The 27,747-nt window shown below is 39.8% G+C and overlaps 1 protein-coding gene across 4 annotated transcripts in view; it reads right to left on the minus strand.

Moving 5' to 3' along the window:
* Nucleotides 1–27,297, minus strand: part of MDFIC (MyoD family inhibitor domain containing) — a 98,742-nt gene extending 71,445 nt beyond the window's left edge. The window contains exons 1-3 of one of the 4 annotated variants that reach the window (XM_032777459.2): nucleotides 27,066–27,297; nucleotides 26,554–26,708; nucleotides 16,257–16,388 (exon numbers count right to left, since the gene is read on the minus strand). In XM_032777459.2, the coding sequence (XP_032633350.1) occupies nucleotides 16,257–16,388; nucleotides 26,554–26,647 (226 nt within the window). In that variant the 5' untranslated portion in view covers nucleotides 26,648–26,708; nucleotides 27,066–27,297. Of the gene's footprint in view, nucleotides 1–16,256; nucleotides 16,389–26,553; nucleotides 26,709–26,968; nucleotides 27,036–27,065 lie in introns of those variants that run through there. The other 3 variants (XM_032777461.2, XM_032777462.2, XM_032777463.2) reach the window with 3 other exon arrangements.
* Between the last annotated feature and the right edge of the window lie 450 nt (nucleotides 27,298–27,747).

Below are 27,747 nucleotides of genomic sequence, written 5' to 3' on the forward strand. Positions count from 1 at the left end.
AGGGTTCTCTCTTGAGCAGATATGTGAGAAGCTTGTCAATATGAAGCTTCTTCCTGTTTGAAAACTTCAAGCTGGCTGGATGGCCAATTTAGGACACAAGAGTTTAGACTGTTTTTCAATTTGCCTGATCAGACCTCTCAGTCCCCTCAGTACATGCGGATTAGAAATTGCAATGCCAATATTATGAATAGTGAAAGATTGGAAAGCATAAGCTATAATACTGGCAAGGTCAACCAGCTTGGCTTAACAGTTGAAATCCTTGCTGATCTTAATCTCAAAAAGAGATCAATAGAAGTGAAGCTTAGAAAGGACATAAGACAGCCGGGAGGAAAATAAAAAATATTTGCTCAGGGATGCAGGAGTGGAAATGAGGAAGACCAAATTACAGTTCGAGTTGCAGCTAGCAAGAGATATTAGAAGTTAACATGAAGAGTTTCTTCAAGTATGTTAGCAACAAGAAGAAAGTCAAGGAAGTGTGGGCCCCTTTACTGAATGAGGGAGGCAACCTAGTGACGAGGATTGGAAAAGATAATTTACCAAGCTTTTTTTGCTCTGTCTTCAAGAACAAGGTCAGCTCCAGACTGCTGCACTGGGCAGCATAGCATGGAGAGGAGGTGACCGTCCTTCTGTGGAGAAAGAAGTGGTTCAGGACTATTTAGAAAAGCTGGACGAGCACAAGTCCATGGGGCAAATGCGCTGCATCCGAGGTGCTAAAGGGTTGGTGGATGTTGATTGCAGAGCCATTGGTCATTATCTTATGAAACTCAGTGGCGATCAAGGAAGTCTCGATGACTGGAAACAAGGCTAATGTAGTGCCATCTTTATAAAAGGGAAGGAGGTAGGGATCCAGGGAACTACAGGCCATCAGCCTCATCTCAGTCCCTGGACATGAAACAGATGGAGCAGGTCCTCAGGACTCAATCTGAAGCACTTAGAGGAGAGGAAAGTGATCAAGGAACAATCCGCAATGGATTCACCAAGGCAAGTCATGCCTGACTAACCAGTGGCTTCTGTGGGATAGGGGAAAGCAGTGGACGTGTTATTCTTGACTTTAGCAATAGGTTTTGAATCAGCGGTCTCCCACAGTATTCTTGCTGGCACGTTAAAGAGTATGGCTGGATAAATGGACTATAAGGTGGATAGAAGCTGGCTAGATTGTCGGGTAGTGATCAATGGCTCCATGTCTAGTTGGCTCGCCGGTATTCAAGGGAGCGCTGCCCAAGGTCACTTCCTGTGTTTGTGTCAGTAGTCTTCATTAATGATCTAGAGCTGTGTGGACTGCACCCCTCAGCGACTTTGCAGGGTGACACGTAAACTGAGGGGAATGGGAGATACGCTGGAATGAGTAGAGGGTAGGTACAGGATGGGACCAAGACAAATGAGGATTGGCCATAAGAAATCTGATGAGATCAACAAGGACAAGTGCAGAGTTCTAGCACTTGGAGAAGAATTCCCATGCACATGCAGAGAGCTAGGGACCAAATGGCTAGGCAGCATTATGTTGCCAGCAGAAGGCGACCTAAGGGGAATCTCTCCTAACGAAGGCCGATGAGAAGCTGGGATAAGACGTGCGAGATCAGTGTGCCCTTGTTGCCAAGAAGGACTCATGCCATTTGTATGCTGGACTGTATAAGCAGTGGGCATTGCCAAGCAGATTGAGGGACATGATTTTCCCCTCTACTCGACATTGGTGAGGGCCTCTTCTGGAGTACTTGTGTCCAGTTTGGGCCCTGTCGTAGCTTCCTACTCAGATTTGAACCTTAGCGTTCATAAACTGAGAAGCGAGCATGAACCTCTAAGCTTAATACAGCTTAGATTGATATCGCTGCCCACCAGCCAGGGATTTCCAGGGCCTGACTCCCTCGGGTTCTCCCCAAAACGTTCCCTGGGGGACCCCCCAAGACTCAGATGCCCTGCAGTTCTTACAACAAAGGAAACTAACCTCCTCCCCTTGTCTCCTCTTTATTCTCATCCCAGCTCCCCCTCCTGGGTTATCTGTGGCGATACTGTACTTAAACTCCTTGAATGCAAAACAGAGAGAGGGCAATTTACCTCCCCCATTCCTTCTTCCCCTGAGGCTGCACAGATCACCTCCATAAATCTAACACAAAGAGAACTTCCCTTCCCTTCGTTTCTTAGCCTACCCAGAAAAACTCAAACAGGTCTTTAAAAAGAAGCTTTATATAAAAGAGAGAAGGACACATAAACATACATCTCTGCATCAAGGTGCAATACACAGGGCTATTTGCTTATAATAAATATATGAATAAACAGCCTTATTCAATAAGAATACAATTTAACATTCAGCAAACTACACACATGTAAATACAAAACAAAAACCAATAAAAGCCTATTGTTTTTTTCTACCTTTGTACTCAACAACTTGGAAACTGAAGATTGAAGCTTGAAGATAGAAAGAATCCTCTCTTAGCTGAGAGACTCGACAAAAAGACACAGACCCAACAGTCCCTCCCTGAGCTTTAAAATCCGGTTTCCTTGAATTGGGTCTCTGTCAGGTGTTTGGTTCCCTTTGGTTAACCCTTTACAGGTGGAAAGAAACATTAACCTTCGCTAATCTGTTTATTGACAGCCCCCCACGACAAGAAGGTGTGGAAAATCGGAAAGAGTCCAGGGGAGGGCAACAAAAATGATTAGGGGTCTGGAGCACATGACGTGAGGATGAGGCTGGAGGGAAGTGGGCTTATTTAGTCTGTAGAAAGAGAAGCATGAGGAGGATTTGATACCTGGTTTCCACTACCTGAAAGGGGGTTCCAAAAGAGAATAGATGTAGAACTGTTCAGATAAAATTTTATGATCATTTGGCAATGCCACAAACCACATTTAGAAGAGTTGATGTTGATAGTGATCTAACAAACCCATTTCCAATCACAAATGGGGCGAAGCAAGGATGTATCCTTGCTCCTAGCTTTTTTGGTTTATTCTTCACTGTAATACTAGAGGAACCCTCCAAGACTCTTCAAATGGAGTCTCTATCCGCTTTCACACTGGCAAGCTCTTTAATCTCTATCGTCTACATGTGAATACCAAGGTGAGCGAAGCATTGATCCAGAAACTACTCTACCCCAATAACTGACTTCGTAGCAAATTCTGAAGCAGCACTACAAGACCTTACAAGCTGCTTTGCTGTGGCAGCTCAGAACTCTGGCCTTACCATCACTCAAATAAAAACTATGTACTAGCCAGCTCCTCAACGACCTTGTCAAGATCCACATACAAGTCTGGAAGCTACCATGCTCCAAGTTGTCAGACAGTTTAGTAATCTCAGCAGCATGTTAATCATTGATATGACAATCAATTACAAAGTGGGTATGCAAATAAAGCAAGGCAGTGCCGCAATATGGTTTCCTTTGTCACTGAACCAGAAAGCAACATGGAATCTCTGTAAAAAAGACAAAAATCTAAGCGTATAATGCTGTTGTCCTAATGACATTGCTCTACGGGGTGAAACATGGATCTGTTATTAATGGCACATTAAAAACCTTGACAGTTTCCATTTACAACACTTATGATGACTGCTGGGCATCAAATGGTAGGACCAGCTGTCCAACAGGGAAGTCTTGGCAAAAGATAGTTGGTATTGAGGCTCATTTGATTTGCACCCAGCTGAGATGAACTGGTCATGTAATTTGTATGCCTGAGAATCATCTAGCAAAACAAATTTTACATTCTGAATTTATGCTCCAGCAACTGTAACTATGAAGAACAGATGAAACACTTCAAAGATGCTCAGTCAAAATCTGCACAAGATGAATATTTCTGATTCGATCGTTGATGAACTGGCATCTGACCATATCAGATGGCACCACACTGTAAGTATGAGTGTCCACAACGCTGAGGAGAACCACGAGGTGCAGCTAGAAGCACAGGGTCAGACATGGAAACAACGGGCAACTCAATTAACACTGGCAACCAAATGGCTCTGTGGTCAGTCCAGCAAATGTTGTTCTTCCCAAATTGGTTTACTGAGCCATGGAAAGCCCCATTAGTACAAACTGTGATTGTTGATGTCACCCTTGAAATTGGGGTGACCAGTATTATTAGTAGGCAGTGCCTCATACACTGCAGGGACTACCAGAATGCAAAATAAATTAATAATGTTCAGAGATCCTTCTGTCCTCTGGACAGTTAGAATTCAGCTTCACATAATCACTCATTAACTTGCAGTGGGAATTGTGTACCAAAGTCCCCTTAGACGATCGCTAGTTTGTCACTCACGACAGGTCACAAACACATAAGTGTTTATAAAAGACTAGGGGGTAAACTACTATTATGGTTCTCTCATTTTAAGAATTAAGGACATAAGAATTGGCATACTAGGTCAGACCAATGGTCCATTTAGCCCAGAATGCTGACTAGCAGATGGTGTGATATGCTTCATGGGAATGAACAGAATAGGGCAATTATCGAGTGATCCATCTCCTGTCATCCAGTCCTACCTTCTGGCAGTCAGAGGTTAAGGGACACACAGAGCGTGGGGTTGGCTTATAGCCTTTGGGGGGGGGGGGGAATCTACTCTCCAGGAACTAATCTAATTCTTTTTCGAACCCAGTTATACTTTTGACCTTTCCAAAATCCCTTGGCAATGAGTTCCACAGGTTGACTGTGTGTATTGTATGAAGTAGTACTTCCTTATATATGTTTTAAGCCTGCTGCCTACTAATGTCATGGGGTGACCCCATTTCTCATGTTATATGAAGGGGTAAATAACAAACAAACACTTTCCTATCCACTTTCTCCATGCCATCGTGATTGTATAGACCTCTATCATATCACCCTTTAGTTGACTCTTTTCTGAGCTGAACAGTCCCACTCATTTTAATCTCTCCTCAAATGGAAGCTGTTCCATACCACTAATAACATTTGTTGCCTTTTCCAATTCAAATATATCTTTTTTGAGATGGGGCAACCAGAACGGCATGCAGTATTCAAGGTATGGGCATATCTCGGATTTACATAGTGACATATGATAAGACAGAAAATATCAATCTCTCTCTTTCCTAATGGTTCCTAGCACTGTTTACTCAATATTCAGCAAGAGTCTAAAAAGCAGATATTTTCAGAGAACTGTTCACAATGACTTTCAGGTCTCGTTCTTGAATAGCAACAGCTAGTTTAGATCCCATCATTTTGTATGTATAATTGAGATTATGTTTTCCAGTGTGCATTACTTTGCATTTATCAACACTTACTTTCATCTGCTATTTTGTTGTCTAGTCACCCAGTTTTCTGAGATCCTTTTGTTACTCTTCGCAATCAGCTTTGGATTTCATAAGTAATTTTGTATCGGCTGCAATCTCTGCCACCTCACTATTTACCCCCTTTTCCAGATCATTTATGATTATGCTGAACAGCACTGGTCCCAATATACGTCCTGGGGAAGCCCCACAATTTATCTCTCCCCATTCTAAGAAAATGACCATTTATTCCTAACCTTTGTTTTCTATGTTTTAACCAGTTACTAATCCAGGATCTCTCTTATCCCATGACTGCTTCCTCTGTCTAAGAGACTTTGTCAGATGCTTTCTGAAAGTCCAAGTACACTATAAAACTGGATCATCATTGTCCACGTGCTTGTTGAGTCAGCCCAAATAATTCTAATAGATTGGTGAGGCATTATTTCCTCTTGTCCAACATTTCATGTTCATCTACATGTCTAATAATTCTGTTCTTTACTATAGTTTCAACCAATTTGCCTAGTAGTGAGGTTGGCACGCCAGCCTGTAATTGCTAGAATCGCCTTTGGAGGCTTTTTAAAAAAAAATTGGCAATACATTTAGCTATCTTCCAGTCATCTGTACAGAGGCTGATTTAAGTGAGAGAGAGAATTCACTGTGATATGTAACCTATATGTGCATGTGCGCGCACACGTATTATATGGAAGACCCATTAACACTTTTCAGCCATGCAACCTACACCAAGTTGTGCTATAAAACACACCAAAAATACATAGAATTTAAAATGAGAAATGCTAACCACTTCTGCAATGGTTCACATTCATGCGGGGGGGGTGGGGGTTGTGGGGGTTAAGAGGTTGGCAAAAATGTATTCTTAAAGTACAAAACCATGTCTGATCACTGTTTTTGTACTGTATGTAATTTGTTGTTACAATTGCTAAAATATGGCTAATTGAAACCAGTCTTACTGAAAATTAGCAGAGTGAAGCCACACTTACTCAGGGACTCCATAATATTTCACATTAAATTTGGTCACATTTTTATTCCTCTTTCACTTTAAAAGCACAAAACAAATATACATGATATTTTCTACTTATGAGACGTAATTACAATTATAGTGAACTATTTTTAAAACCAATTCAGCATATAACAGTTTTGGATTAAGTTTATCTGACATGGTACCAACAACAGACACTATTCTGAAATGTAGCTAGAATTTACTTTATATTCAAAACATGGCATCTTTAAATTTATCTGGAAATCACAAACTATATACAGAATTTATGATTGTCATCCTAGCAACCAAGTAAAGTGCTGTTGAGGTGGGAATGTAATTATACAAAAACAAAAAGACCTCAAATAATCTTGGCCATTAGTATACGTAACATACGTGCATCAACACTGTGATCACCCAGCACAGCATCTAAGGTTCCTGTTGGAATCATGACTGCTGCTACACACGCAAGTAGTAGCCATAGCAAAAAACAAAAAAAACACCTTCTTCCACATTCAGTCACCCGGGATGTTACACACTATGAAAAAGTAGCCATGGTGGTTAAACCACTGCAATTCATTCTATCTGGGGTTGTGGATTAAAAACCAAGACATTTTCAATTTATACAGAATGCACCAGCACCCCACCCCCCTTTTCTTTTTTAAAGCAAAAAAGGCTACAAAGTGCACATTACTGGCACTTTGCTGATCCTACTAGCTTCCAATATAGGGTTCAGTTCAAAGTCCTGGTTCTAACCTTCAAGGACCCTACTGATAAGGGCCTAGTTATCTCAGATACTGTCTTACTGAGTAAGGGGCAGAACATGCTCAGCTGAGGGACCTTGGAATATATGACAGCAAAAAATAAGAATGATCCCAAAATGGACCCTTTCCAGGGACAATCTAAATCCTACCTTTTTGCAAAAGCCTTCCTCACAACAGGAAAGACCAACTCATTCACATTTCTTAGTAGAAGAAGGGGGGATGGGGGAGAGAATCTAAACAATCAGAGCTCAATCATCAGGGAGTAATGGTGAATAGTATCCATTATGGAGAAATATAATGTGATTCGATTGGTTGTGCTACCTCAGAACTGTGATGAGCATATTAGGAATAGTCAAGATTGTTATTCTGTCTGTGCACTGCTAGTAATGGCTTACAGATTTCTCACTTGCATTTACCAGTTTACAGTAACTGCACATGTATTCAAATCTTCTAAATTCTCCTCCTCTAGGCTTGATGCACCTGAACCAGGACTAAACTCTAGTGCCATAGAAAGGACCAATTAAGAGCCCACTCTAGAATAGAAGCAGCACATAATGCAGTGACCTGCCCCAAGATGACTAAGGCCTTAAACTTCTCATTCAAGACTAGAATTCCCACAACAACTGGCGTACAATCTAAGATCAAGCTTATCAGAATAACTGTATATAGTACAAGATGTATAACTTGTCCTGTGTTGTCTTTTTAAAATAAGTTAAATAATCAAAATTAATGTTTTGGTACTTACTGGCTGAAAACTGTCACAATAGGTCACATTATTCATCTTTATGTAGTGCTGAAAGGATTAGCTTATGCTCAACATTTTGAAATACAGTGATTTCAGAAGTATGCACTTTGTGAGCAATCTTAATATTTGGTAGGTCATCAGCCTTTTGGGTGCCAAACTCTTTTCTCCACTTCACTGTAATAGTTCACTTGAATAAACAATATAATAGATTTAGTTTCAGACAAGGAATTAAACAACCGGCTAGGAAGAACAAGTTAAAATACACATGGCATTAGGCCATGTCAGTATATACTGGAGGAGATCTGAGAGTTGAGAAAAAGGAAGCACATTAGAGGGAAAAGCAGAAGTTAGTAAAGGAGGTGTATGGTAGATGGGTGAGAGGTTAGGGTGATCTGGCTAAAGGAGAAATTGCTCAGGTGTCCCAAAAAGTGGCTACACATAAAGGTGCTCCTAGACACAACTACTAAATCTATTGTCTGGACACACTTCCTCTGAAAATGTGTTAAACGTCTCGAAGAGGATCAAACATTCAAGATCATATCCCAGATGCCTTTGTTTGAATGTCAGGGCATCGAAATAAACAAAGCTGCGCTGTTTATTTAGACGCACTTCTGGTCAAATGTCTCGTCTATCCCATTTGGAACATTATGCAATTACGTCTTTAAAGGATGAGGATGGACTACTTAGGATCAGTATGCTATTTTCATTCATTTCTATTAATCGGATTTTTAAAGCATTTTAGACTTACAAAGTAACTAGCCATCATAGAGGCTTTGCCAATTCTGAAGTTTGAAAACAGCTATTTGAGTTACTTCAAGCACTATGACATTTTTTTTAAACAGAAAAAGATTTTTCATTCCCATAACTTTAAAACGGTTTAATACACTATAAGATTTCTATGAAAAATTCATCCTTGGACTGAAATCAAGCAGAAGGGATCATTCTAAAATCAGATACTATAACAAGTTATAAAAATAACCTACCAAAACCCAAAAATACGGCATTGCAAATACCAAAATAGACCTTTTCCTATAGTAGTTGTTTTCATTAATTAACTGTAGAAAATAAAATCTGTGTAAATTTGAGTAATAGAGAAGATCATACATCTCCTACAGTAATATAATCACAGCACCTTCCTTATCTCCTTTTCTTTAATTAAGATAGTGGGCATCACAATGTAAATGGTAGTTTATCCCCCCAGAGATGAAGTATCCCTTTCCCAGGAGAACCCTTATGCAGGATGCTGTTTAGTAGAGGAGAAAGAGGCAATTGAAGCAGAGAAATGATGGATAGCAATGACCTTTCTATCTGTAAAACATGGGCATATTTTAGGCTATTTAATTTTCAGAATTGGATTATTATTAATCAATTATTCATGACAATTTGAATCTATGGGAGATGATTTTTGTTTTCTTAAATATCACAAAGCTAAGGTCCTTCTTGAGAACGAGAACGGATATTAAATCCTCACAAGTAAATAGCGATCAAGTCACTGAAACTCTCCCCCCATCACACACACATTTTTTTTCCTACATAAAACGTACATTAATGATGACTTTTCACTTTCTGTAAGACTTGTGTCTAAAATCTACCTACTTAATCCTTTTGAATGTTGTTTTGACTATAAAAAAAAAAAGATGTTTTCTGTGCCAGTATAGTTTGAGTATTAAACTGCAGAAGCCACTGTAGTTTGGGATCGGTAAAAGAATGTACACCCAATCTCCAACTGGGGGAGAGAAGCACTGCTACAAGCAGTGGTGTTGCATCATAGCCTTTTCCACAGACACTAGTTAAAGCAAATGCGGTTAAACTTTAGCACCTTCTTTAATTTCAGCTTAACAAGGGAAAAAACATACAGAGCCTTTGAAAGGTGTGGGTGCACAGCAACGGGCAAGGACAGGATGGGATTAATGGGCTCAGCATATACAGCTATGCGGTGTATGTGGAGGCGTGAATGCATCTTTTTTCCTGTCTGGCCCAGCCTATTTTCTGCATACCTGGATAGCGGAATTTCTGTTCCCAGAGCTCTCATGTTCCATCAGGCACCCCTCCCCCACATATCAAAGAAGCCTTGCAGCAGAAGTAGAGTCTCCATAAAGGATGCCTGACTGTACTAGGATGAGGGAGGAAAAGAGCTATTTGCTGGTATTTAAACTCACAACTAAGGAAGAAGGCAAACCTGGTAAAAGGCTGGCTTTAGAACAGCTTCATTAGAGGAATAGTATCCTGAATGCTTGCAGAATACTGAAATAAGAAGGCCGAGGGTGATTCTCTGTGGAAGGGAAAAGGTTCATAATAGTTTCTGGGATTTTTCAAAGCTATAAAATCCTGGCTGATCAAAAACTTTAGTTGCTGCTGGTGCAGAGAGAACTGTCTTACAACAGGAGCCATACACAGCTACCAAATTGAAGGCTGGAGTAGGCGGATTACAGGAGATTACCATCAGAAGGATGAAGTCCAGAGAAGGGCCTCAAAACCAAGCACTTGGTGTCAGAGGGTTGCAATGTGGTAATACAGAGTCCTTGGCCTGCCTCAGAACAAGACAATGGTTCTTCCAGGTTCTGAGGCTAGGTTCAAACATTCTGCTACCTGCCTAGCTAATTATACTAGAAGAACTATAGCTATGTTTTGACCTACTGGGCAATGTGTTGCAGATGCAAATACTAACTATTGAGTGACTGACTACTTGATAAGCACCATATACTTGTGAGAACACACATGTGTGCACAAAAAATGCACACTCAACAGAAATGGTGGGCCGATACTCTCTTCCAGACCACTCATGCTTGGATGCTTTCCTTCCCACTACTGTTTGTATGTTTGTCTTCACAGAGACATTGAGCTTCTTCTGCATGCTCTTTGGACCGGACCCTTTGGCCTCCAGCACAGATAGGCAGTACCTAGCACACTGTTGGCAGAATGGAATGCAAAAAAATAAACAAACAAGGTTGGGCTCCTTCCTTCCTCCAGGCAATGAAAGAATTCACACTAATCTCTCACTGCCTCTAATGATTACCAGTTAGATTAATTTGTATTATTCTCTTCCAGTGAGAATGAAACTAAGAAATTAAAGAAAAAAATGCAAGAAAAAAAGTATGTCACAGCATACATTTCATAACCTTTCAGTGTTAGATAGCTAACTTCACGCATAAGTGTTAACAGATTATATGGCCAGAAGTGACCACTGTGATCATCTAGTTTGACCTCCTGTACTACAAAGGCCATAAAACTTCATTGAATTAATTCCTGTTGGAACTACAGCATATCTTTAAGGAAAGCATCCAAGCTTGATTTAAAAATTTCCAGTGATTGAGAATCCACCACAACCTTTGGTAAATTGTTCCTATGGTTAATTACTCTCACTGATAAAAAATATATGCCCTTCTTCTAATGTGAATTTGTCTAGCTTCAATTTTCATCCATTGGACCTTGTTATACCTTCATCTGCTAGCTTGAAGAGCCCTCCATTATCAAATTTCTATTTCCCATGTAGGTATTTATAAACTGTGATCACATCACCCTTAACATTCTCTTTGTTAAGATATATAGACTGAGCCCCTGGAGTTTCTCACTATAAGGCATATTTTCCAATCCTTTAATCTTTCTCATGGCTTTCCCCTGAACCCTCTCTAATTTATTAACATAACCTTGTGTGGAAACCAAAACAGTATGCAAGTACTGCCAAATACAGATGTAATAGAAGCTCCCAACTCCTACCTAAAATTCTCCCATTCATGTATCCAAGGATTGCAATAACCCTTCTGGTCACAGCAGTGCAGTGGGAACTCATGGTCACCTGATTATCCATCATGACATGCAGGTCCTTTTAAGAGTCACTGCTTTCCAGAATACAGTTCATCTTGTAAGTATGCCTACACTACGCCCTGAATGATCATCAACTGGGAGAAAGATGCATGCTGGGGGTAGGCCACTTGTCAGTGGTAGTATGATTGTGTTCATTACTGGTTTCTGAGACTTGGGTTTGAGGATTCGGGGGAAGAGGGGCCAGTCACAGAGGGATGTGTGGGAGTCTAAGCATGTAAAGATGCAGCAAAACCAGTTAGGCAGCTGGTTTGGGGAACAGGCTGCAAGCTAAGGGATGTGAAGGGGTTTGTATGAGACAATGAGTGGATGAGATATTTCAACTATACAAACAATATGATGGGGGCTAATTTAGCTACAACTACTCAGGAAACAGATCTTGGAGTCATCACGGATAGTTCTCTGAAGACATCCACACAGTGTGCAGTGGCAGTCAAAAAAGCAAACAGGAGGTTAGGAATCATTCAAAAAGGGATAGAGAATAAGACAGAGAATGTCTTATTGCCCTTATATAAATACATGGTATGCCCACATCTTGAATATTGCATACAGATGTGGTCTCCTCATCTCAAAAGAGATATACTGGCATTAGAAAAGGTTCAGAGAAGGGCAACTAAAATGATTAGGGGTTTGGAACGGGTCCCATATGAGGAAAGAGTAAAGATGCTAGGACTTTTCAGCTTGGAAAAGAGGAGACTAAGGGGGGATACGATAGAGGTGTATAAAAATCACGAGTGGTATGGAGAAATTGAATAAGGAAAAGATATTTACTTGTTTCTATAATATAAGAAATAGAGGCCACCAAATTAAATTAATGGGCAGCAGGTTTAAAACAAATAAAAGGAAGTTCTTGTTCACACAGCACACAGTCAACCTGTGGAACTCCTTGCCTGAGGAAGTTGCAAAGGCTAGGACTATAACAGGGTTTAAAAGAGAATTAAATAAATTCATGAAGGTTAAGTCCATTAATGGCTTTTAGCCAGGATGGGTAAGGAATGGTGTCTCTAGCCTCTGTTTGTCAGAGGGTGGAAATGGGTGGCAAGAGAGAGATCACTTGATCATTACCTGTTAGGTTCACTCCCTCTGGGACACTTGGCATTCGTCACTGTCAATAGACAGGATACTGTGCTGGATGGACCTTTGGTCTGACCCAGTATGGCCATTCTTATGTTCAGTTTATTAATTCTGCCAGGTAACGTGAATTTACAAATGCAAATGAGCAATGATAAAAATAGTGAACTTGTTACACAGAGTCCCTAAAATTTGAATCTATTGTACTATATGTGGATCAGTAAAACTGATCGATAAATTTAGTTACATACACCAGGATAACAAACATCTGTAAAAAAGAAAAACTTGGAAAATTAACAGATGGAAACATTTATAATATGAAAACTAGAAGGTTCTTATTACAAAAGGAGACACGTATCAACTGTGTGGGTGGACAAAACAATCCATACGGAAAAAGAGAAACTGAATCATTAGGACAGTGGTAAATAGATGGCAAGACTCTTGAACAAAAATTACAATGTGTCCTTTGTTTAAAATTAATTTAAAAACACAAAAAGCTAATTATTTGACTAAGCAGTGTAATATAAATTTTCTTATTTAAAATATAACCATAATGCCAAAACACTGTTTACTTCTAGTCCCAGACTTATTTTTATATACAATATTTCTTGAATACTACAGTATACTTGGCTGAACTACTTATTATTCAGATGATAAACAATGTTTTAGACACACAAGGTTCTCTTTATTGTACTTGGTCTGTTATTCAAGATTCAATCATCAAGAAGACCAATGTGTAAAACTTTTACAAATAGCACTTGCGGTATGTAATTGAGTCAAATACTGTTCACGCGATGTAAAAGCTACGTCCCTCCTCATGCCCACAACTGATGAACAGTGAGAAAATCTGCTTCAGTATTATGATTTTTACTACTTTTTCTTGGAGGATCACTTTGCTCTGCATTAAGAAAATTAAGGGAAAAAAACAATAGTGAAATAAAAAAATGAGTATTCATTATCTCACAACAGTTATTCACACATGCTTCATCATAAGGCAGCACTTTACTGCTATATGAAACTCAAATAGAAAGGATGGGAGTTTTAGAGGTATTCAGCACTGACCTAACTCTGCTGTCACTGAAGTCAATGGTAAAACTGATATAGACTTCAATGGGAGCAATTAGGCCAATGCCAAACCCTTTTGAAAATCCTAATAAATATTTTGGTGGATGTTTATCCTATTGCAGTCTTATCAATGATGAGATGATCCCTCCCATTACTCAGGCATTCAATCATGGTATCATTTTAGACTCTCCTTACTTCCACGTACTTGCTAATTCCTGCTGCTTCTTACTATACCATATCTAGAAAAGAAAAGAAAAAAAATCACCCTTCTGTCTCCAATCCAACTGCCAAGAACAGAATTCATGCACTAGTTTTTATATCTTGACTACTGCAACCTTCTGCTATACCATTCTCTTTCCACTGCAGTTCAGTCCATCTAAAATATTGCTACCAAGTGATTTTACTCTCCCAGAACTCTATGCCTTCCTTCCCAACCTCTTTTCTAATCCCACATAAAATTCAAACTTCTTCTCTTAACCTACAAGGATCCTCATACCCTTCCTTCTGTGAACAATTCTACTCTCATCTCCTCCACTATACCCACCTCTCTCTTTGCTCACTCTCAACTCTGCATCTTCTTGCCTGTAGCCATTACATTTAGAACATCGCTCTCTTCCTTTCCAAAAACCTTTTAACATCCACTTTCTCAGTTATGGCTACCAGCTACTCTGCTTTACTAAGGCCTAAAACTTAGGTCTACACCTAAAACTTAGGTCGACCTAGCTACATCACTCAAGGGTGTGAAAAATTCACACCCTGAAAGACGGAATTATGACACCTCAGCCCCAATATGGACACTACTAGGTCCAGAGGAGAATTCTTCCATTGATTTACCTCTCAAAGGAAGGGGGAGGAATTTCCTACAGCAATGGAAAAATCTCTCCCATTGCTGCAGCAAATGTCCGCAATAGAGGGGTGCAGCTGAAGGTTTGCCTCTGTAGAGCTTGTAGTGCAGACACACCTTAATACTCGGTACAGTATTTTGAACTGCCCTAGCTTATGCCCTTAGACTGATAGTCCTTTGGGATAAGGAACCTGTTAATTGTGGCACAGCTCTCCCACCATACTGCTTTACATACATTTATGTCACCATATATGACAGTGGTTCTCAAACAATTGTATTCCTTTCACAGAGCAAGCCTTTGAGTGTGATCCCCCCCTATTAAATTAAAAACACTAGTTTATATATTTAACACCATTATAAATGCTGGAGACAAAGCATGGTTTCGGATGGAGGCTGACAGCTCACGACCCCTCATGTAATAACCTCGCAACCCCTTGAGGGGTCCCGACCCCCAGTTTGAGAACCCCTGATATATAACAACTATTACCCCAAACTATGAAAAATGTACAGATTTACCCTTAGATGTTTCTTAGGAAAGCTTAAATTTACCTAACTAGTAATACAATACATCCAAGATACAGCAAAATATTTATGGAGTTATCTAAAAAAAAAAAAAAGAGAAGCTGATATTTCAAAAAGACTTTTATTCAGCTGCTCAGAGAGGGGAGGAGGTGGAACCCCACAAGAGAAAAGAAATGTTTAATTATGGAGAGTTCTGAGGACTAGACCACCACAAATTTATCCTACTGAAACTTCACTGAAGGAGGACAATACATGCAGACTGTGACGCAACTCTGACCTTTAAGTGGACGGTCAGTCCACGTTGCTCAGGTTGAAAGTAGATGCAAAACGCTGCTTCAAGCTTATTCACTTTATGAATATACCTTGTAATTAAAGACTTTTCTCCATGCTAACACTTCCTTGACTTTCAAAAGCTCAACTATTCACAGAATGTTAAAGTAAACATAGTATTAGCACTAACAATTATTAGCAAAACATTTTATCTTTAAACTGTGCAATTTTCAGGATACATTGGGCAGTGCATAAACACCGACCGATACGAGAAAATGGAAATAGCCTTACGTTCTTTATTTAAAAATAAATTATAGACTGGGGTGCACCTTGTAAAAGCTATCTAGTGTTAATCCCTTACTAATCATGCTTTAAGATATGTTTTACAACATTCTTTTAGTTCTGGGTCTGCCAAGGCTACATTTTGTTATGCAAGACCTTTCTGCAAGCGTGCTACTTTAGGACTTGAAATTCCTTATAAACTTGCAGAATACTGTTGCTCAGTGTATCTGAATGGAAGCTCTAACTTTACAGAAAGCTGCGTTGAGCCTAGTTTACTCTGCAACTTAAACATGTAACTTGATAAACCTATGGTGATAGTACCTAGTAAAGTTGCACACTGCAACTAGTTTGTCTGCTACATAAACTCATCTTGTCATGAACTTATAGGCAAAGTACATCATATCACATAATATTATGTCTTAAAGAGGTAAACTGTACAGGAGTTCCTTATTATACTGTAAAGCAGCGACACTCAAATCACCAAAACATCTTGTTTATGTCTTGGTTTCAACCTCTTGCTGATAAGGCTGACAGGAATCATTTCAGGGAAGAAATTCTGTTGACATACATTATGGTTGCAACATAATTGATTTGACACACATTTAACTGAGTCAACAGTCAGTACTCCATTACACTAGTAAAGCAAGCCTAAACGACAGCAATTTGTTCTGGAAAAACTTACTTCTGATGAGGTCACCATCAGTGCGATTTCCCCAGACAGACTGGTCTTGTATCTCTGGTTGTATGCTTTGGTTATTGGAAGGTGGTGTTATGTCTCTCTCTCCTGCAGCTGTATTCACTTTGTCACATTTTTCTAAATCAAAGAAAAACATTTTAATTTCAAATCACTGATAACAGTAGAAAGTATTGTTATTTGCCCCTTTCAAATAATGCAAAATAATGTCAGTTTTCAACTAGTTTTCCCATCATTTTTGCTCATCTAATCAGATTAGTTCTTTAATGAAAGTCTTTCAGTGGGTTTGCATTTTATACGTTCACATGCAAACATACCTTAAGAGGACAGTTTAACAGCAAACTGTGTTTCGAGTTTTAACAAAATTTATTTACCTTCCAAAACAACATTTTCAGACAAAACCTCTAAATGACACGCAAAATCTGGTATTTTTGCCCATGCAGACGTGCATCTCATGTACAAACTACTTGCTACACGGGAATTTCATAAAAGCTATAGGAACTGTGTCAAAGGTCTGAGATTCAGCATATGACTAAGGACTTTTATTGACTAATAGCCAAAATTGATGGAGACAAAAATCCCTTGGTAACAGAACTTTCAGGTGTTTTTTTAAAGATATGAAAAGTCATTGTTGAATTAAAATGAATTTCTAATCAAATTTACAAAATGCTTTTCTTTTTGTAATAAACATACTCCAAACGTAAGGAAGGTTACTTCATGGTCTTGGCCAAGAGACTTTTAAGCCTTCTTTACAAGTACTGTGGAATTCAACAGTAATATGTTCACATGTAGCTTCCCATGTGAAGTTTCTTCCTGCTGACAAGCACTGACCCATATTTTCACTCTCCAAATTAAATGAACGCTTTCATAAGTATCTACCATAGGCAATTATTTTATTCACAACACATCAGTCACTGACAGATCACCAGTTTAAAAATCTATACTCCATGTTAAAACAGTACATAAAATACTGCACTTGGATTTCAAGTTGAAATAATATTTCAAACAACATAACATTTTTAAATGAGTTTAATAATGTGTGCTATTTAAAGGTATTTTAAAATAAAGTGAATTACCACTTGTTGAATAGTGGGGGGAAGGGCATGAAATTCTTAATGTTACCTTTATTAATTTTCTGTATCTCTAGCACACAGATAACAATTTAAATCATTTTAAAAGATTTTGCTCTTAAACTAACCAGAAGAACAAAATTAAGAAGATTATCATACCAATCCTAAATTGCTGGAAAACAATTGATGTTTCACTGTGCAGCGGTAACTGTTTTGTATAAGATGTGATGGTGCACAACTCTATTTAGAATCTTGATGGAGTAGATGATATTAAACAACAGTCCTACTGAAAGAATAACTGTATTTTGGGGCAGTCAAAATTCCAAAATAAATTTTAATCAAGTGAATTGGAATTCTGAGTGTAGAAGCAACCATAAGAGTCAAATTTCCTTAGATGTTCCCACACCAGAACAGTTATCATTCAGTCTTAAGTAGACATCTTCCCAATATCTAAAGTCTGCTATGGGCAGTGGAATAGTTCATAATTCATGACCTTTAATTTTACTTTTCTATTAGTTTTACACCATTTCCCAACTTCTTTTCATTGCTGAGGATTAAACCATACTTGAATTCTCTCATTTTTATTTCCTCTGCTTGAAAAACTATGACTGTATATACAGTAGGCTGCTAGCCAGCACTACTTAATTGGCTATTCTGTGAACCAATCCTGAAATTGTGATTAAACTGTTACCATCAGGAGAATAAAGGTGCAACATTTAAGAAAGGAGTGTGGCAATTAACCAGTAAAATAACTCTTGATTTGAGGATTATCCAAAAATGAATATCTTAAATTGCTGAAGGGATATCAAAGGACAGATGTGCAGCATAACACCATTAACTTCCAAGTGAGGATCTGCCCCCAAATGTCCATAGACAAAAGTCTATCCCAACATTTTTTCAGATTTCACAGTGAAAATAACCATTAACTTACCCTCTCATTTCCCTCTCCTTCCTAACCCACCTCCACTCCAGCAGAATATCTAAATTTATTTTTTTTTAAATGGGAATTTTCCCCATAATTGAGATTTTAGGCTTCTTGGATTTCATTATTAGACTTCAAATAATGGAGAAAAATTTTGGATTCTATATTAGACTAACATCTGCCAGGAATGGTTTAGATAATACTTAGTCCTACCATGAGTGCAGGGGACAGGATTAGATGATCTCTCAAGGTCTCTTCCAGTCCTATGATTCTATGATTATTTTCTTGATTCCAGAAGTGCTGACACAATGTGCTAGTTGCTGTCCAAGCACACATGAAGTCAAACATTGCCTCCATTTGTAGGGGTTAAAAAAAATTGTATTTGTAGGTATTTTGTTATGAAACGGGCCTGAAAGTAAGGTCAATAAATTAAAGCATTACAATGACTATTACCAACAATCCAAGCAAATGCTTGAACCTTGGTTGATGTGTCATACCTACTCAGAAAGTTTTCCCAACAGAGTCTAAAGATGCTATGAAAGCAATGGCATGCTCAGGCGGTAAACAGATGCACTCCTTTTTCATGGGTTTTCTGTAGGAACTTATAACACTTTTCTGGTTCAAAGAAGTTTGGTCTTTAGATTTCTCTCTCTGTATACTACCTTTCTCTTCTCCATTACATCTTTCTGCCTATATGAAATAAACCCTCAAAATTGACAGTGAGTAGGAAAAAAAGACACAGTTCAACTCAGATTATTTCCAAACTCTAACATGCTAGATATTTTGTTTGATATTCATTAGAATGTGTTCATCCAAAAAACCACTCTCGCTTCAAAACTTTCATAAGTTTTTTCAAATGATACAATAAAAGCATCATACCCTTTCCTTGGTTATTACTGTTATTCAATTGTATTACAGTACTGACTCAGGATCAAGTCCTTCTTGTACTAGGAACTGCTGCTTTTAAAAAAAAAACAAAAAAACAGTCCCTAGGAGTTCAGAACTAGACCCACAAAAGTACTTATCCATTACAACTTTTAGCTGACCTGCTTCTCAGTTGAATCCTTGGATTTAGGCAGCAAAACTGGTGATTAGGTGCCTAAATCCCCTTGCTGATCTATCACCTAACTACAGTCTAAGGTCCTGACAGAATCACAGAAACATAGGACTAGAAGGGATCTCAAGGCATCATCTAGTCCAGTCCCCTGCACTCATGGCAGGACTAAATATTATCTAGACCAGTGTTTCCCAAACTTGGGACGCCGCTTGTGTAGCAAAAGCCCCTGGTGGGCCGGGCTGATTTGTTTATATGCCCCGTCCATAGGTCCAGCTGATCACGGCTCCCAGTGGCCGCAGTTCGCTGCTTGAGGCCAGTGGGAGCTGCTGGAAGCGACGGCCAGTACATCCCTCAGCCCACGCTGCTTCCAGCGGTTCCCATTGGCCTGAAGCAGTGAACCGTGGTCAGTGAGAGCTGCAATCGGCCAGACCTGCGGACAGGGGCAGGTAAACAAATCGGCCTGGCCCGCCAGGGGCCTTCCCTACACAAGCAGCAACCCAAGTTTGGGAAATACTGATCTAGACCATCCCTGACAAGTGTTTGTCTAATTTGCATTTAAAAATCTCCAATGATGGAAATTCCACAACCTCCCTAGGCAATTTGAGTTTTTAACCACCCTGACAGTTAGGAATTTTCTTCTAACGTCCTGCCCAAACTGCCTTTGCTGCAATTTAAGCCCATTGCTTCTTGTTCTAACCTCAGAGGTTAAGGAGAACAATTTTTTCTCCCTCCTCCTTGTAACAGCCTTTTATGTATTTGAAAACTATTAGCATGTCCCCTTTCAGTCACCTTTTGTCCAGAGTAAACAAACACTTTTTTTTAAATCTTCCCTAATAGGTCATGTTTGCTAGACCTTTAATCATTTTTGTTGCTCTTCTCTTGACTTTTTCCCAATTTGTCCACGTCATTCCTGATTGTTCCTTCCTAAGTGGAGTACTTTGCATTTGTCCTTATTGAATTTCATCCTATTTACTTCAGACCATTTTCCAGTTTGTCCAGATCATTCTGAATTTTAATCCTATCTCTCATAAGCACTTGCAACCCCTCCCAGCTTGGTATCGTCCGCAAAGCTTTACAAATGTATCGCAGCCCTGTGGACATGGTACTATGCATATGAAACTGAAAGCTGAAGTAGGTTTACAGGAAAAGCTACAGTTAGGCATTTATGAATTTCTGCTTTTCATTTGGTGTTACTTTAGAACCAACGCTGACAACTATGAAGTAAACCAATTTCACAAAAATAATAAGCCAGATAATTTTATATTTGGAAACACAGAAAGTAAGTACTTAACTAGTTTGGGAAAAAATAACTATAATTGCCCAACAGTTGAAAAAAAAAATCCCCATTACTCATAACATTCAGAAACTGCTGGTAAAGTGTAACTATTACGGCAACTGGAGCAGCTAGCTGTAACCTTAAGGAATTCTAGGAGTACCAGTGAAGCAGGATTACTACAGTCCAAGTCCAGTCTGGGTGCAGTATTCTTTTATGGCCCCAGGATAGCATCCTTATTCACATAAGAACTAAAGCATGCAAAGTCAATGAGACTTTGAGCACATGCTTGAAGTTGAGAATGTGCTCAAAGAGCTTTCCCGAGGCACTGAACATTAATTATTTTTTCAAACCCTAAATTAATATCATATTTTGAATTTGGATGGAAGTATATCTTGCAGGGAAAGAGGAGGCTGCTGGATGTCATTTTCTGAATTTTTCTCTTTATTTCTTCTGTTTTTTTCAACCAAAGTGTTTGAATCGGTTTCATCACTCTAAATCTTCTTTAGATATCTGTTACTCTCTGAAGTGCAGTTATTCTTCCTTTCATACTAACACTGGTTGTTTCTCTATTCTGCAAACACTTAGGCAATGTTCACTAATTTTTATTAACTAAAAATAATCTAGAACAACAGGTCAAGGCAAAAGCTTGCTCAGTACTCTTAGATGATACTCCAAAACAGTTGAAGACATGGCCTGATTATTCAGCTGAAATTCTGTGCAAGATCAACCTTTTAATAGTTATTTATAGTTTATTTAAATGCACAGGATTTAATATAAAAAGTCTATCCATGGGTAAAAGTAATAAACAGCACCAGGTCAATGCTAACATTTTTAGACATTTTACTTCAAAGAGAGCTACTGGTGGTCAGAAATGCTGAGAGTCAGTTTTCTTATTTAGGTGCATTAGGTGTCCTTCAAAGTCCAATCTACATCCCACAGAACACAAATACAGGGGGCAGTCAGGCAGCTGGGGAGCATAGGAGGTAAGAGATGCTAATACTGCTCGTTCAACAACTACAAGGGACCTGTCCAGACAGGATCATGGCCCCACCCAAGCAGACCTAATCTTTATTGAGAGAGGAAATGCACAAGCACCTTCAAAGGTATATCAAAGGTGCATTCTTAGAGCTCTCCTCGGTACCAGTGAGATATACCCGGCACTGACGAGGTACCTTACCGATGCCGATGAGGCTCTCAGGATTCAAAACTAAGCATTAAAATGACTTCATTTCAAAAGGGACGACACTACTAATTCATTTGCTACCAATGGTAAGCCCAGCAATATGAAGACCCAAAATCCAATTACCTTAATCACATAAATATTTATCAATTAATTTTAAAATGGTCTAATAAGAAAGGTGATTGGAGAGATGCTCCGATGCCATGTTGGTGAGCATGGTGTAAAATAAATAAATAAATAGATGTGGTCCAGTATATACTTCACAACTTTTGCTGCCATCATCTTCTTTCTTTCCCACAACTTGCATGGGTGTACCCAGCTAGTTGCTGAAGCTATTTTCTTCCGCTTCTTTTTTTCTTAGTCACATAATTGTGGCATTTTTCAGACATTAAAACCATAAATAGTTCTTCCTTATAAAGAGTCTTGTTTTAAGAGGGAAAGCACATTTAGTCTTCAGCTCTCTATCTGACAGCGCAACTGGAAGTATAAGTAGTTGAGTGAGGAGAACACCATTGGAGAGTCTGTTTTCCTTGCAACGCATCGTAGAATTATGGAAGAGAAGAAGAAATGGATGTCCTCAAGAAATGAGAGTCTTTCCAAATAGTTGGAAAACATTTTTGAAGGTTGTATTATAGATTTTCTGACTGAAGTGTACTTAATATTTTCTATTCTACACAAGAAGCCAGCTATATCTAATTGATGAAACTTTGTCAGTTTTCCCAGGCAAACAGAGATTCAGTTAATACTCTTTATTGCAAATTTATGGAGTCCTATTTTAAAAATGAAGGCATTTCAACAATATGGCTAGAATTGTGTAATTAATTACTCAAATTATCTCCATGGACCCCCTGAACTACCCCAAAACACATTTTGATCTTTCAGTGCACTAAACAAAAGCTTTTCAAGAAACCTACAACTTCCAGCGAAATCAGTGGACTCATAGGTGTTCAGCAGCACCTAACAGGATCAGGCCACAAGGAAATCGCTCTACAGAATACTGCACATGTTCATTGGTACTTCCCCGCAAGTCTTGTTGCTCAAAATAAAATTCATACAAATTGATTTGCAAATATTCAGAGTTATTGGGAAAACTAGCACTCCACTTCCATGCATTCCTCTATTTCCTAACAAAGCAAAGAGTATTTTAGAGGTATTTCTTAAGTACTGATTTAAAAAGCAACAGCTTTCTCTATTTAAAACAAATGCTGTAAATATTTCACAAAGGTCTTGATCTGAAGGTGAGGTGGATACTGTTTTCCTTACATTATATACAATATACCTTTCGACATCATAGAACTAATCTCTTTAATTGAATCTACAAGATATACTTCTGCTGCTAGTCTGTAGACTTCATTTTTCTTAAGTTTTTAAAGATTTACTAGAGCACACACTGTATTGGGATCACATTTATAAAAGGCATAACATTAATTTATGTATGCTTCCCCAAAACGTTATTCATCTAAAAACAGCAGTTTTCAACCTTTTTTTCATTTGCGGACCATGAAAAAATTTTAAATGGAAATACAGACCCTTTTGGAAATCTTAGACATAGGCTGTGGACCACCAGGGGTTTGCAGACCACAGGTTGAAAACCACTGATTTAAAACCTAACACTGAGTAAGAACTTACTAAGCAACAGGAGATTAATGTGTGAAAGGCCTAAATTTTTTCCTAAACCTTCAATTCTTTAATTCCTGAATTACCCTGGCTTTGTAACCATATACTGCTAAACTGACAGAAGCGCTGGAATAATGATTAACAATGATACAAACTCACCTCTTTCCTTTTCCCCTCCCCTCCAAAACAGATTTAAGCTAAAAGAAAGTAATAAATATCCACAAATACTACACAAGTTTAGGTTCATCATCAAAATACATCACGTTTTAAAGTAGTAGCAAAGAAGACCCCAAACCATCAATGGAACTTCTTACATGCTTAAAGCTGAGCATGTCCTTAAAAGTTTGCAGGGGCTGTAACACTGTTCTTGACAAGGTGTAGGTGTCAGCTCAGAATTGACAAATTCATAGCTGAAAACCAGACCAGCTCACCTGTATGTTAGTACTGTTTAAGATAGATGTAAAACTTGTAAGGATGTGTTTAGACTTTATAAATTGGCTGTAAATTGCCGCATGCATTAATCTCATTGTAATCTCTGTATCCCATGCTATAAGGTCATCTTTTACTTTATAACTGTAAAAATGCCTGCTCTGAACTTGAGAGCTCAGACAAGAGGAATGGTTCCCCCACCCACCAAGGAGGACTATGAGACTAAACGGGCCATTGTAAGACATCACTATATATAGACTTTGCTAATTACGCCAAAACAGGCTACATGCAGAAGGCCTTGTTCCATCACTTTGAATTTTGAAAGAGGGAAATAAAGATAGCTAACACAGAAATTTTTCATCTCTGGAGTCTGGACTCTCTCAGGGAGACACTAAACTGAAGCAGAGATCCCCAGGGTTACCACTGGGTCCACCTTGAAAGACATTTTGAATTGACAGATTACAATAGCTCTGTATTGTATATGTCTGCTTGTTTTAACCTGTAAATAACTCTCTCATTTCTTTTCTTAGTTAATATAGCCTGATTTGGATATTGGGAAAAACTTTTTCACTCGGAGAGTGGTGAAGCACTGGAATGGGTTACCTAGGGAGGTGGTGGAATCTCCCTTCCTCAGAGGTTTTTAAGGTCAGGCTTGACAAAGCCCTGGCTGGGATGATTTACTTGGGAATTGGTCCTGCTTTGAGCAGGGGGTTGGACTAGATGACCTCCTGAGGTCCCTTCCAACCCTGATATTCTATGATTGGTTACCAGCATTTTCTTTGGTGTGAGATCTAAGGTACAAACTGATCTGGGGTGAGTGACTGGTCTCTTGGGACTGGGAACAACCTGAATATTTTGTGATCTTTGGTGTAAGTGACCATTTATCACTAAATCCAGCTCGCCTAGGTGGCACAATAGACTGCAGTGCCCAAGGGGACTGTCTGGGAATTCTTGGTAAGACTGGTATAATGCTTCAGGCCTGGGTTGGTGAAATCTAATTACAGGACATACAACCAGTTACAGGTGTCTGCCCTGAGACTGGTATTTACAGTCGTGAACCACTTCAAAGTATGTGACAGACCCCAACCAGTGAACAAATCTAAATCAAAGCACTTACAATCCTTGTGATTCATTGGCTCTTCAGAATATGATCATATAACCCTTTAAAATGATAGTTACACATGTAATAGATGTCATTCAAATTTCTTCTTACACATAGTTTGCCCATGGCAAAATTAGTGTCATATTTTGTCCCAGGTCATTAAATAAATAGCCTAATATTTTGGAAGCTAAATTATTTTATTTCATATTAATAAAATACAATAACCCAATTCAAAGCCTCAAATCTGAAAAATAAAGTCATGTTCCTAAATCAATTACTTCACTGACCAAACTTCAATAACTTCTACGTATGGCCTACATGTAAAGTTTAACCAGTATGGACATTTGATTAAGAGACACAATAAAGGTGACACCTAATGCTCAAAAAAGTATGTTGACAATAAATAGGTATTACAGAAATTGGTTCTTCTGGCAAAAACATGGTTCTAACAGTTCAGTTCTGCATGGTGGATCTTCTGTATCTAATTTAAAAAAAAAAAAAACTTTTGCTGTTTAGCAGTTATGAGTCACTCTCTAGGACAAGAAAACAATAAGATCAGTATAAGCCAATTTAACATTTCTACATGCCAGAACATTTTTATTTAGCTTCGGATACTTTCTGGTTTCTCAAATGAGACTTCAACTTTGATTCCATGTAGCTATTGATTTAAAGATGTTGCCAAAGAAGAGAGTGTGGCTTTATTATACAGTTGTACAACTGTGTTATCATGCTGTGTAACTTTATACATAGCTGGTAAAGTGAAGCAATTTTAAATTAGATTCTTCCTTTCTATTCTTCAGAGACTTATTTTATATCACTATCAGAATTCTTGAAGTCAAAACTGCCAGCTGGGAAAAGAAAAAGATAAAGCCTGATTGCCATAGACCAAAAGTATGTACAGTAAATAACCACATCCTCCTGTATGTTATCTTCAGAAGATAAGTTGTCAAACTAATTTACATGCAAGTTTTCCAGAAATCAACTCATTTGGCTGCCAAACTAAAAATAAAAATCAGATTTAATTCTGAGAGTGCGTACTAAGATGAAAACAAATGATATGCATCCCTCTGAATAGTGGATTAAAAATAAGTTAATAAAGCACAAACTTGGTTTATCAGCAGTATCTCAAGAGTAGCCTCAAAGGGAAAACAAAGTGACCTCCAACCTGAGCAAGTCATGGTCACAGACCTGCTGCCTACCTCAATCTGCTCGGAGCACACGTTGGGAATTTGAGAGGCATTATAGAGAAGAGTTTACAAACAAAACCACAAGACTGAGAAGCGAGAGAAAAGGAACGTTTAGGAACTCGGGTGGTGGGGGGTGAGACCCACCTACTTTTTTTCTGTTGGCTGCACAGAGACTAGGGTGACCAGACAGCAAATATGAAAAATCGGGATGGGGGTGGGGGGGGGAGGAATAGGAGCCTATATAAGAAAAAGATGCAAACATCGGGACTGTCTCTATAAAATCGGGACATCTGGTCACCCTAACAGAGACACATTTTAAGTAACAAGCAGCGTCCAAAGGAACAGCAGAGACCAGGGCTGAGCACCCCACTCCCTACACACACCCAGTGAACCAGGGAACCTACCAGAGGCGCAACAATTGGAGAGAAACTTGAAAACAACTCACCGCGAGGCAGCGAGACCAGAAGGCTGCGTTCAGTCGGAGCTGCAGGCGCCGGCCCGTCAGGCCCCAGGGGAAGAGGTTCCCTCGCTTGCGACATCTGCCAGCTCTCTCCTCCCGTCCTAGGAGCTTGCACCCCCCGACCAGCCTAAATCGTCACCCTGAAGGGACAAACACACGAGAGGCCTTTTGAGTGCATTGCTCCGCCGCACACACTGCTCCGGGGCGAGGGCTTGGGGAGGAGCCGGCCTCAAAGAAGCAACAACTTCGCAACTCCGCGGCAGACGCGTCCCTCCACCCCTGCCCTCCCCGCTACATGCGGAGGGCGCCTTTGAGTGCACAGGCACGAAGTGCTTGGAGTGGAGCCCCCGGGGCTCGAGGGGCTCAACACCCCATAGCCAGCAGAAGCCACCCGCCATACCTCGGCTTTGCCTTCTGCTCGGCCTGTGCACGCGCCCCTCCGCCACCTCCTGTGGCGGGATGTCCCTTCCCCCCCCTACCGGGCAGGAGAAACTTACCGGGGCTCCCAAAGCAGCTGCAGCAGCATCTCCCCGGCCGGTGCGGCCGTCTCTTCGCCTCCCCTCTCCAGCTGCGGCTGCTGCCTCCTCCCGCCTGTGCAGCCCCTAGCACCCCGCCCCGCCACCGCGCGGGCTCTCGCCCTCTCCAGCCAGTGCGCTGCACACACCAAACGGGGACTTATTTCGTCCTTCTCCCGCCCTCCCAACGCTTCTTCTTTTTCATCATTTCCGGAGACTGAACACATCCAGCCATGGCAGCGATCGAGGCTTGGGGGCGGTGGCTCCCCAGGTCCCGCTGCCCGACCGGTTCTCCAGAGACTGGGACAGGGACGGTGGACGAGAAGGAGGTATGGGCCCCAGGCCGAACCTGGGAGCATCCTCCTACCCATGTGGCTACCATTGGGTATGGGCCATGCTGGGGTTGTAACCCTGCAAGTGCCCTGATTAAACCGGCTGGCAGCAGAGGGGGAGGGAGAGATCCCACTTCCAAAAAGGAGGCTTTCATACCTGAGCTGTGTTTGCAGCTGTAGCATAGGGCTGAGGAGAATAGCACTTTAACAGGGCTAACCTCTGACTTGGGCATTAGTCACATTGGTTTGAAAAACTGAGGCTACTTTTCAGGTTCAACCAGTTTGCAAGTAGCAAGTTGGTTGAGGTGACTGATCTGCAAACTCAGAGACAC

This window comes from Chelonoidis abingdonii, chromosome 1 (genome assembly GCF_003597395.2).
Source record: "Chelonoidis abingdonii isolate Lonesome George chromosome 1, CheloAbing_2.0, whole genome shotgun sequence".
NCBI lineage: Eukaryota > Metazoa > Chordata > Testudines > Testudinidae > Chelonoidis > Chelonoidis abingdonii.